Source organism: Salvia splendens, chromosome 22 (genome assembly GCF_004379255.2).
Source record: "Salvia splendens isolate huo1 chromosome 22, SspV2, whole genome shotgun sequence".
In the NCBI taxonomy this organism is placed as follows: Eukaryota; Viridiplantae; Streptophyta; class Magnoliopsida; order Lamiales; family Lamiaceae; genus Salvia; species Salvia splendens.
The window spans coordinates 5,414,492-5,427,226 of NC_056053.1; the positions used below are offsets into that span (position 1 = coordinate 5,414,492).

At 38.7% G+C, this 12,735-nt stretch overlaps 1 protein-coding gene across 1 annotated transcript; it reads left to right on the plus strand.

Annotated features, from left to right (window-relative positions):
* Nucleotides 1-5,339: 5,339 nt before the first annotated feature.
* LOC121786063 (E3 ubiquitin-protein ligase BOI-like) lies at nt 5,340-6,628 on the plus strand. The gene is made up of 3 exons (XM_042184582.1): nt 5,340-5,692; nt 5,764-6,004; nt 6,086-6,628. Exons 1-3 carry the CDS (start codon nt 5,637-5,639, stop codon nt 6,497-6,499), a joined length of 711 nt encoding a protein of 236 aa, XP_042040516.1. The 5' UTR covers nt 5,340-5,636; the 3' UTR covers nt 6,500-6,628.
* Nucleotides 6,629-12,735: the final 6,107 nt, after the last annotated feature.

Sequence of the window (12,735 nt, forward strand, 5' to 3'; positions counted from 1 at the left end):
AGGCTGCGAAGGCCAAGGGGAAGGCGGCGGCGACATCATCCTCGACCTCCGCCGATCCCGGTCCCGATCCCGGCCCCGAGCGCGGCGGCCGCCGCGTATGAGTCGTTGGCAGCAGCCTCAATGGCGAAGACGTTGTTGCAGACGCACAAGGCCCTCAAGAAGTGTACGGACCCCACCGAAGCCGAAATTCTCCGGGGGTTGATCGATGAGTTGCGCCGGAAGTTGGGAATTGCGTAGATTAGCCAACTTGAATCGTGTAACTTTTGTGTAATTATTAATGCAATATTCGCCGGTTTTTGGTTACACGTTGTGTTTTTAAATTAGTTTGCATTATATATTTGAAAATATTTAAATTAATTAACAGAACAATATTAAAACATATAGGGCGCGCCTTAGGGCGTCTCATTGCAGGTGGGAGGGTAGGAGGATAAAACTGCTGACGTGGCGCGCCATAGGGCGCGCCTTAGGGCGCCCCATTGTGGATGCTCTAACAATTCAACCTTCAACATTTTTTCTTCATAGCCGTTAATTTTGTGAGGGCTGAAGAAGACGATTATCCAAAATTTCAAAAATTTGCAAGCAAAAACTAAGAAAAATAACACTTTAGCAAGGGCTTAAGCCCTTCCTTAAGCCTTATTGTGTCCGCTACTGACTGTCACAACCTGAAAAGTTAGGGACTTTTGAGGCAGTTTATGTACTTTAATACATAAAACCAAGCTAAATCTAACACATAAAACATGTTAAATTATGAGTTGATTTTTTTTTATCTTGGAGACCCCAAACAGTAGGAGCTCATGTCCTTTAATTAATACATTTAAGAATCAGACATTGGCATCTTGCAAGAAACTTGCTAGTAACTGCGACCAATGAATATACAAACAAATCGAAATAATTTCATGGAAAAATTTTATACATCTCAATCAAATTATATACATAAAAGAAAGTGCTAGTTCACATATGTCACAAATATGCTTTCCCCCAGAACCTACGTGCATGTTTTTTAATATAGCAATCTCAAATAATTTTAGCAAGAAAGAAATAAAAAAATGATTAAAGGCAAATATCAATATCAATATCAACATCAACATACCTAATATTGTCTTACCAAAACAGTAATTTCACTGTGGCACCTAGGCCTGTCAAATTGGGTATCTACGGATACCCAATCCGAAATTTTCGGGTATCCGATCCGGAAATTTTCAAAATCCAATACCCGATATCCGACCCGAATTTGATTTCAGGTACCCGGATACCCGACTCGGGTATCCAGTCACGATTGTAATTGTGATTTTGATTTATTTTATTTTTATAAAATTAGCTATAAACTTTTAAAATTTATTTAATACTATTTAGTTTGAATTTAATACAAAACTAAAGTAATGTTCAAAGAGAAAAACTAAACACAAATGAGCATTTCAAAATTATTAAAAATATATACTGCCAAGTTTTAAGGTTTATACTGCCAACTCTCCATGAACAGCCAAATATTAAAATTTATACTAACTATATACTGTCAATTCTCCATGTAGTATTAAAAGTTGTGTCAACAATTTTAAATATTGAGGTAGTGACGGGACTAATATTCTGAGAGGAGAGGGAGAGACTGGGCAGTAGAGGATGGAAGAAAGGGAGGGCGGCTTGCGGCGGTTGAGAGGAGGCTGCCGCCGGCGGAAGGAGGCGCAGCGAGAGAGCAGGAGAGGGGAGGGAGGCGCTGTGAATTTTGGGGTATAACCTAATTCTATACGCTAACTACTACAGTAAGTATTAACTAAAATGTATAAAAAAAAAAATTACATTTAATTAGAATAAAACCATAATTTATTAATTAAAAAAATCGGATAATTCGGGTATACATGATCGGGTATCGGATAATCCGATACCCGATCATCCAAAGTTCTCATTACCCGATCCGATCCGAAACCCGAAAAATCAAGTTTCAGGTATCCAATTACCTGATTTTTTCGGGTTTGGATATTGGGAATCGAATACCCGCTATCCATTTTGACAGGCCTAGTGACACCACTATTATTTGGTCAATAGAAGAGTACAACCATTAGCCGATCCACCTAAACTTAGCAGCCCCATATAGATAAACTACATTATTATTAATTAAATTAGTCATATTTCATAATCAAGTTTGGTTTCTTTGTCTAGATTATCTCTCATCTAGTTTATTCAAAACTTTGGCGTTGCTTCAATCCATGTTTCACACTTGTTTTTCTTGCTTTTCACAATCCACTAGAGAAATTTTACCTTAATTATAAAACGATGGGAAGTTTTAGTCAAATTTGAAAAGGAAAGGTGGTTCAAAAAATAATTCATGTTTTGTACCTAAGTTAAAATCAATTATTTCGTTTAGAAACTATCCAATGGTCCAAAACCTTCAATTAATCAATTTTAAATTTCAATATCAAATAGATGTCTACATTGGAAAAATCGTGCTTCTCCAAGATTATGCACAAAAATTTTAAATGGGTGAATTTACTAAAGATCAAATAGGTTAGAATATTATCGAAATATTTTGAAGATTTGGTATAATTTATGATAAGATTCAAAGATTGAGATTTGTGGCAGTTATATCAAGTGATTACATCGATTAATTATTATTTTAAATGTTCATGTTTTTTTAGTGGAAAATTGTATTATATATTGCTAGCTAATGTTTACACGTTTCTTTGATGCATCAATTTTACAATTTATATATAGTAGTAGATCTTTTGAATTGAAATTAGCCGGCACAACATCTAGAACAAAACTTTCATTGATGTGGTAGTAAATTCGTACAATTAATTAATTAGATTTATACATAATAATGTTATTACATTAGTAAGTACGTTGAAAGCAGGGGTTATATAATATCACCAAACAAAACAAGAAGCTAGAAAATCCGTTCACTAAAGTTGAAAGTTAAAGGTAATTGAATTGATTTTTCTTCTAATTTCCATAAATTTGAAACTCGATCTTTTATCTTTTCTCCATGAATATAAAAAAACAAATTGTTGTAAAAAGGATATACGAGAAAAAAGGGTTTTAATAAAAAGCTAATGAATAAATAATTTATGAATATAACTAATATTTAACTATTAAGTTAAAGTGTTACCTTTTCATTCAACTTTTAGCCTTCGCATGCTTTACTTTATGATCAATTTTGTTCTGGGATTTGATTGAATAGTTTGAATATTAGGATTTCATTTTGTTCTCCAAATATATCAATCTGTGGCCAAATAGAGCATTCACAAATTATTATGAGGATCATTTAATCAATACTATTTCATAACATTAACCTCTAATTTATAGATTTTATTAGTCGCTTTGAACTTAAAAGGGAAAAGAAATAATAAGGTAGTTTGATTTCGTGTAATGTAGTAACGTATAACTTAGTAAATTAAATAAGATGTTTTGTATTAATACATGCTTGTAGGTTGTATAATTAATCAATCATACACTATTGAATAGCTAGAAAGAGAAAAGTCAGAAAAATAAAAAATGAGATTTGCAAAAGAAAACTAGCAACTTGATTCAGCTATCAGAGGAAATATTGGTCTCTAAAACTATAAACTTTTGTCTAATTTTAATACTTTCTACGAATTTCAAAATTGATCTAAAATTTTACTACTATTAATTTTACATTATGTGTGTTATTTTTCAATCATGACCAAATAAAAATAATCGGTGAAAACTTTATTCTAAGTGATCAAGTGTGAAACTTTCACTAATATTTTAGACCAGTTTCTATGTTTGTGACAAATAAGATTGAAAATCACAATGATTTAGCTATTTCAAATATGTAAAAAAACCACATACATTAGTCAAATATGATGATTGACCCGCAATGACAAATAATACACGGAATATTAAGTTTTTGAATTTTAGACCAATTTTAAAATTTATAAAAACATACTACTCGATCCATTATATAAAAATTTATGATTTTGGAGATTAATACTATTCTTTATCGGATAGATTCTTTTTAACGTTGTTTAATATTCCTATGCTCTCGCCATTAGGGAAATACTTGAAAATAAAAAATAATAGTAAATGTTAGTATATCCCAACCTGGATTTAGTTTCTACCACAATGGTGAATGATCGGTTTCATTTTTCTGATAAGCTAGTGATATGCTGCCACCCCAATTGAATTAATTATTAATAGTAAAAGAAAAAGGTGGGCCAACTATTCTTTATATATATAGTAGAATTCTGTAGCATAAAACTGCAGGCGTTGGCCTTAATTTAATGCTATAATGTTTATTGATTATTTATGATAGGTGTGAATCCTAATGATTTATAGTTGGTAAAGCATTCACGTGAAAGAAGATAGAAATGACAAACCATTGGAAAATAAAATAATATCATGTCGATCTTTCGCACTTAAACCATAGCCTCATTTAAACAACAATTAAATATCAAATTCAATAATTGTGGTCCAGTGGTATGAAGTTCTTGTATTTCTATATCAAGCAACCTTAAATTTTTGAGCTAAAGTATCTCACTCAATGAGATGCTTACAAATTAGTGCGGGATCGAGGTGCCTACAAATTAGCGCAGGAAATAGTTATTGGGTGTATACCCTTATTAGTGCCTGTTCGGTTCTCAATACTACTCCTAAGTCCTATCATCTCTTATAATCATCCGTTTCGGTTCACTATTTCAGCCAAATCTCAGCCCACTACTGTAGATCTAGGTCCGTCTCGGCCCATCTAAGCAGCCTCCTTTTCTTCCTAACCTCATGACTAACCATCAGACCTTACCCTCTCTGACTAATTAATCCTAGACAAAGCCAATTTGAGTTTGTCCTGGACTATATCCATGATAATTTTGTCTAGTTAACCGAACAGCCACTCAGTAATTACCAACAAAAAAGTATATATATATATATATATATATATATATATATATATATATATAGTATTTATATAAAGTTGATGAAGCATCGATGAGTTTTCCTCTATTTATTTTCATATGTGCGTAGTGGGACTTTAGAGTGGACAACCATAAATCTAGCTACGTTCACCAAACGAATTAAATTTTATGGTAATGCATATCAAATAGTCCTATATACTAGACGTCGACAATGCCCAAGATAAGTATACAATATCACATACTATATGACTATTACCCTTCATCCCTAATAATTCATCACCATTTGACCTGAAATTTTAAGAATTATATTAGAAATTGGGTTTAAAAAGTTAAATCAAATATGAGTAATATTTAATTTTATAATAAAATATGAATGAGAATAAGTTAGTGGAATGTGTGGTCCACTACAAAAAATAGTCTAAGTGAAAAGTAACAAATTTTTAAAGATGAATAAAAATGAAAATAAGTGATAAATATTTATGGATGGAAGCGAGTAATTTTGAGGAGTTGTATGAATAATGATAGTAATTGATGGTGAAAACACATGAACAATAATGATGTTAATTTGAAATGAGAGAAAACATGGGCGACAAATGAGTCGATCATCGTCCCGCAGCGCAGGCGCAACAAAACTACCTGATTTCCACACCTCGCAAACGTGGCAAACGTGGCACAGATTATATACTGCTAAATTCAACGCAGATATCAAACCTCTCCCTCCATTTCTATCCTCAATAAATAGCTCTCTTCATTGCATTTCTCAATTTTTAATTAATGGCGCTTGAAGCAACGCATCCCAATTTCTTTCCTCCGCAATTTCTTCAACACAGGTAACCTCCTCTTCTTCTTCTTCAGTTTTTGTTGTGTGTTTTATTTTCTATAAATAGGTGTGTTTTTGCAGAGAAAGCTTTATGAATCCTCCCCACGAAGGGGATGCGTACAGCCACAAGTTTCAGGCGATTCCATTTCAGGTGAATCAGCAGTTTAATTCCGGATCTAAAACTTCGATCAGTAGCCTCACCCCCTATATTCCGGCTACCAGAAAGCGATACAGAGATGAATTCCACACTTCTCCTCAATTATTCGGTGAAAGCATCTTGCCTCAATTCCAGCCGGAGATCGACTCCTTAATTCATCAACATGTGAGCATTCCGATCACGATTCTTCAATTTTATCGAAAGCAATAGTACTGATTGTTTCAACTGACGATGATTTTTTTGCAGACGATGAAAATCCGATCGGAATTGAAGGAGAAAGACGATCAGATCGAGAAAATGGCGAGATTGAATCTGATGCTTGAGGAAAAGGCGAAAGGCCTCTACCTTGAGAGCCAGCTGTGGCAGGAGACGGCGCGGGCCAACGAGGCGGCGGCGAATTCCCTCCGGCGCGCGTTAGATCAATTTGGGGAGGGATCAGGCGCGGCGGTGGAGGAGGATGTGGAGTCGTGCGGCAGCTGCTGCGATGAGACGGCGGAGAGTAGTGAGAGGAGGATGTGCTGGATTTGCGGGGAGAGGCAGTGCTGCGTGGTGGTGCTGCCGTGCCGCCACCTCTGCCTCTGCAGCGGTTGCGGAAGCGGGCTCCACGCCTGCCCCGTTTGCAATGCTAGCATGGCTGCCACGGTGCACGTAAATATATGATGAAATTAATAACTAGGCTTGGATTAAGCAATAATAGGGTTAGAAGAAGTGAGAATATATGATTTTTTTTTTGTTAATTTTTACATCAAATTCAATATTCAATTGCCAATACACAAGATTTTCTATCTATTCTTTCTATTGTTGGTTGAGTTTTTCGAAGTTGAATATAATAGCTAACTTAATCAATATACTTTAAGGCATGTAATCATGTACTCCCTCCGTCTCAAGGAAGATGACTCCTTCCTTGGATAGCATGAGAATTTATGCAATTTAGTTTTGTGTGAGAAGTGGAGAGAGTAAGGTAAGAGAGAGTGAATAAAATAGAGAGAAATGAGTTTCTATTTTTAGTAATAAGTCATATTGGTTGGGATAAACCAAAAAGAAGAGTGGATCATCTTCAATGAGACGGAGGGAGTAGCTAATTAAGTTATGGAACAATGTGTATATATATTTCTGTAGATATTTTCATGAAATTGTTTACTAAATGAATTAATAATACTCCACTTGATTCAATTTCACAAACACCTAGTTACTTTTGGTTTGGCAGTGCATACACGCAAATCCAAATATTTATATCACTAAATTTGTGGGATAGATAGACTATATGCATGTTTTGGTTACATAATTGTGTCATCGATACACGTAGTTTATAAAATAAAATAATTAAATTAAATTCTAGATTATTTGGCATTTTTAGGATACATATATTCGAGGAGGATCTTGGACTAGAAAACTCTTGGAAAAGTAAATTAATTTAATTAAACCAATGATAAGTTTGATTAATAAATGGATAATAGATATTTAACAATGAATTTATTATTTAAATGATTGCCAGGTCACTTCTAAATTATGACATTCCTTGACCATCCAATTAATTTTGGCGTCACTAGTGAAATTATAATCGTAATATTTATGTGCAATAAAATGGTCGCTCTTATTGAGGTCTACTTCAACCAAAAAGATGTGATCAACACATTATCTTAGTTTGACAAATTAAGGTGGTAAAAGCAAAGCAAAGATTTTTCAAGAAGTGGCAACAATTTGAATGGACAACATGTACCATAATCGAAATCCACATTGATGGGATACGAACTAAACAACTAAGCCCTAATTGCGAGCCCAATAGCAGTGACGGCCCATCAGCCCAAAACCCAAGAAAGAGTATCAGTTCGGCACAACCAAAGAGTTCGGTCACAGCCTATAGCTCGGTAGTATCAGTTCGGCACAACCAAAGAGTTCGGTCACAGCCTATAGCTCGGTAAAAGCCGACCAATCGAGCTCAACTCTCAGATCGGCAAAAGCTGATCGGCAAAGTTCAGCAGTTCGGTCTCAGTATTCGACCGAACAAGGAGATAGTGGACCCATGCAGGATCTCCACGACCTCCATTACACCCACGATCTATTTAGTGGTATTAAGCAGTTATCAACCCCCCTACCAGGGCTGCAAACCACGATCTTAGTTCGAATGTATAAATAGAACTTAGATCAGATAGACGAGGGTTAAGCTCTCTAGATCCTGAATCTTATAGCAAATCAGTATTGTAATCTGTAAGCGAGACCAAGCAATACAAATTTGCCCTCTCTTCTTCCCGTGGACGTAGATTTACCTCAGTAAATCGAACCACGTAATTTTCCGTGTTGTGATCGTTTATTACTTGCTTTTATTCCCATCAAAAATTCGCCACATCATCACTGGCGCCGTCTGTGGGAAACAGAGAACCAAAACTGTGATAAAAGCGAGTTTTTGATCCTTTTCCACCAAAAAAAATGCGTACCAGATCACATAATACCCATACTTCCGTCCGTGATGAAGGTGAGGAAGCTAGTCCAGCCCGCAGGTCTGGAAAACAGCCTCGGGAGAAATCTGCCTCCAGTTCTCACGGTGAAAGAACAAACCACTCAAAAAGTCATCGCACCGAGCCTCCCCAGCAGCTCGCTTTGAATGAGGCTGTCAAGTTGTTCTTGGCTGAGAAGCAGGATGAGTTCTTAACATTCCTGCAAAAGAGCCAGAAGCCGGAGAAGAAAACGGCGGATTCTCCCTCCCCCTCCAGACATGAAAGTCACTACCGCAGTAGTGTCGTATCTTCCAGGAGAAAGAATCCTCACCACCGATATGTTCCTTCTCCTCCTTGTTACCGAAATCACAGGAGAACTCCATCTCCACCATACCGGAGAGATGTCGGATTCGCTATGTATGGAGCGCTGAAGACTCCATTTTCGGATGATATCACCAGAACTCCGTTGCCACAGAATTACCGAACTCCGTCAGTGACTTATGACGGGTTAGTGGATCCTCATGATTTCCTGGGACGCTATCAGTATAATATGGCGAACCAAGGTCTCAATGAGGTTCATATGTGTAAGCTGTTTCCCGAGCTGCTCATCGGGAACGCAAGAAGGTGGTTCGATAGCCTCCCTCAAGGCAGCATTAGATCTTACAGAGATCTAATGGATGCTTTTCATAGGAGGTTCTTCCAGAAAGCGGAAGCCCGAATCACTTCGGCTCAGCTGCTTTCTATACGTCAAGGTCGCGATGAAAAGATTAGCGACTTCATGACAAGATTCCACAAGGAATGCCTACAAGTAGATGATCTCAATGATCTACTTGTCATTTCGGCATTCCAAAATGGAATTCTGCCAGGAGCTCTCTACAGAAAGCTCGTTGAATGCAGTCCGCAAACAGCTCAAGAGATGTGGGACATTGCGGACCAGTTTTCTCGTGCTGATGAGGCAGACCGTCGAAAACGGTCTTTAGACAGCTCTTCCAGAGGAGACAAGAGGAAGCCCGATCATAGCGATCAGGGACATCCTCGCCGAACTCCTTTTGAAAGAATTCAAAGGGCACCGGTACAAGACAGATTGGGACCACGTCTCAATCCTGAGAAACCACCCGCTCAGTTCGTACCATTGAACAAGTCGAGAGCGGAAATTTTCGAACTGCATTCTGATATGTTCGAAAAACCAAAGCAGATGACGAAATCGGCCACGCGCCGAAGTCAGGATAAATATTGCTCCTTCCATCAAGACCACGGTCACGATACCGAGGAGTGCCGAAATTTGGCAGCAGGTATTGATGTTCTTGTGAAAGCAGGGACGTTAAAAAAATACCAAAGCAAGCCGCCGAAAAAGAATAAGAAACAGAGAAGTGCGAACTGCGCTCCTCAGGATCCTAAAAGGCAACAGGATCCCGAAGACGATGACGAGCCGCAATATGATGGAGTAATCCAGACTATTGACGCTATCCCAGCCGGGAAGACTAAATCGTCTCTAAAATCAGAGCGCAGAGGCTTCAACCGAGAGGAGCCAACACATAAAAGGCTGAAGAAGGAGGAAGTAATTACATTTTCAGATGCAGATCCCGTCCCGGCCATTTCTCCTCATCAGGACGCTATTGTCATTCAAGCTGGAGTGGCAAACAAACTGATCCACAGAGTGTTTGTGGATACAGGAGCGTCGGTTAGCATTCTTTTTAAAGAATGTTTTGATAAACTGGAAGTGGATCCAGCTCGGCTCAGTCCGGCCCCAATTCCTCTGAAAAGTTTCGCCCAGGAGGACACCCGCCCTGAAGGTATTATCAGCCTTCCGATTACGGTAGGAAGAGCGCCTACTAGCTCCAGTACGGTGATCGAGTTTTTTGTGGTAAAAGCTCGATCCCCGTATAACATTATACTGGGAAGAGACTGGCTCAACACAGTTCGGGCCATTTGCTCTACTTATCACCTCACAATCAAGATCCCCACTAAAGGAGGGATAGCAGTCATCCGAGGTGATCAAAAGAGAGCAAAAGAATGTTTGCAGATTGCGCTTAAAAGTGCCGAACAATCAGATCGGCACCATCAAGCATAGCAATCACAGCAGCCGGAGTCAGAGGCAGGCGAAATGAACGAAGTCACACCGGAGCCGAACTCACGACCAGTTCAGTTATACGAAGACGATCCATCCAGAACGGTCAAGATCGGTTTCGCGGGAACACCTCTACTCCGGGAAAAGACCATCCAGCTCCTCAAAGAGTACAAAGATGTCTTTGCGTGGTCTCCGTTGGACATGACTGGAGTGTCTCCCGAGGTAATTACACATCGGTTAAATATTGATCCTTCAGTCCGGCCTATAAAACAGAAGCAAAGACTCTTTGCGGCAGAAAGAAATCAAGTCATCCATGACGAAGTCCGCCAATTACTGAAAGCGGATGTATTATTTGAAGTAAAATATCCTTCTTGGGTGGCCAATCCTGTGATGATCAAGAAAAAAGAAGGAGGATGGCGGATGTGCATAGATTTTACGGATCTAAATAAGCACTGTCCTAAAGATTGCTACCCCCTTCCCAACATAGATAAAAAAGTAGAAGCTCTGATAGGCTTCGAAATTTTCTGTTTTCTTGATTTGTATAAAGGATACCACCAAGTTTTAATGGATGAGAATGATGCTTCAAAAACGGCTTTCATTACTGACTTCGGTATTTTTGCTTATAAAAAGATGCCATTTGGTTTAAAGAATGCCGGAGCCACATATCAAAGGATGGTAGATAAGCTATTTCGGCACCTGATCGGAAAAGAGGTTGAAGTATATGTTGACGACATAGTTGTTAAAAGCAGAAGCACTTCGGAGTACGAAAACAATCTCAAATCCACTCTCGACGTGCTCAAAAAAGCCAACCTCAAACTCAATCCCCAAAAATGTACCTTTTTGGTAGATTCGGGAAAATTTCTGGGTTGTTGGGTTTCAAAGGAAGGACTCAAGGCAAATCCCCTAAAGGTTCAAGTTGTTCAGAACATGGCAATGCCGAAGTCCATACATGATGTGCAAAGGCTAACTGGATGTCTAGCCGCACTGAATAGATTCCTTTCCCAAGCAGCCGAAAAGCAAATGCCATTCTTCAATGTTTTGAAAAAGGCACCAAAGTTTGAGTGGGGAGCCGAACAGAAAAAGGCTTTTGACGAACTCAAAAGTTATTTAACCGAACTTCCTACTCTCTCTGCTCCAACAGATGCCGAAGTGATATTCTTATATTTAGCAGCATCAGATCAAACCATTAGCGCGGTGCTTGTGCGAGAAGAAGGCCTAAAGCAGCGTCCTATCTACTTTACAAGCCGAGCATTAAGAGGTCCCGAAACAAGGTATCAACCTCTGGAAAAAATTGCTCTGGCATTAGTAAATGCAGCAAGGAGACTGCGGCCATATTTCTATGCTCACAAAGTATGCGTCTTAACCGATCTTCCACTTCGGCAAGTTTTGACTAAGCTAGAAGCATCAGGCAGAATTGCCAAGTGGGCCATAGAGTTGGGAGAACATTCAATAGAATATCTACCTCGGAAAGCCATCAAGGGACAAGCCTTGGCAGATTTTCTTGTAGAGGCAAAGTTCGATCAGGCAATCCCTATTATTGCCGAACAGAAAAATCCTACCAATGACGAACTAACACAGCCCCAGAAACCCGAAGTAGAGCCGCCGGACTGTTGGATTGGATTCGTAGATGGAGCTTCGAACAAGACAGGAAGTGGAGCTGGTATTCTACTTATCGCTCCCGACGGACACGAAGTAACTTATTCACTTCGGTTCTTATTCCCAACCACTAATAACGAAGCCGAATACGAAGCCCTTCTTGCCGGACTTCAGTTAGCGCAACATCTACTTGTCAAATCTCTCAAAATTCATTGTGATTCACAAGTCATAGTGAATCACATGCTGGGTACAAGTGAAGCCCGTGGTGAAAGGATGAAAAAATACTTGGACAAAGCGCAAAGTATTAGCCGAAATTTCTCTTATTTTCGGATAATCCACATTCCCAGAGCGGGAAATAGCCGAGCAGATACTTTAAGTAAGTTGGCCTCACATCCGAGCTCAAAGGTGGAGGAATTACCGCACAGAAGCATTGATGAAGCTGAAGTACACTCAGTAACCAGTTCACCAAACTGGATGACGCCAATATTAAAGTATCTAGATCAAGGACAACTGCCCGAGGATAAGAGAGAAGCAAGGAAAATCACATGCCGAGCACTTCGGTATGAACTTCATGAAGGAGTCCTATATAGAAAGTCCTACCTTCAACCGTTATTGCGATGTGTAGGACCAGAAGAGACGGATTACATCCTTAGAGAAGTTCATGAAGGATCTTGCGGTAGCCACATCGGAGCTAGAGCATTAGCTAAAAAAGTTCTGAGATGGGGATATTATTAGCCAACTTTGGTACAAGAAGCAGTACAGCTAGTTAAGAAATGTACGAAATGCCAAATCCATGC

Bases quoted from the DNA above. Each gene is read 5' to 3' on its own strand.
- LOC121786063 (XM_042184582.1), top strand. From the start codon at position 5,637: ATGGCGCTTGAAGCAACGCATCCCAATTTCTTTCCTCCGCAATTTCTT. The intron at 5,693-5,763 runs GTAACCTCCTCT...GTGTTTTTGCAG, and splicing joins CCGCAATTTCTTCAACACAG to AGAAAGCTTTATGAATCCTC. The intron at 6,005-6,085 runs GTGAGCATTCCG...ATTTTTTTGCAG, and splicing joins ACTCCTTAATTCATCAACAT to ACGATGAAAATCCGATCGGA.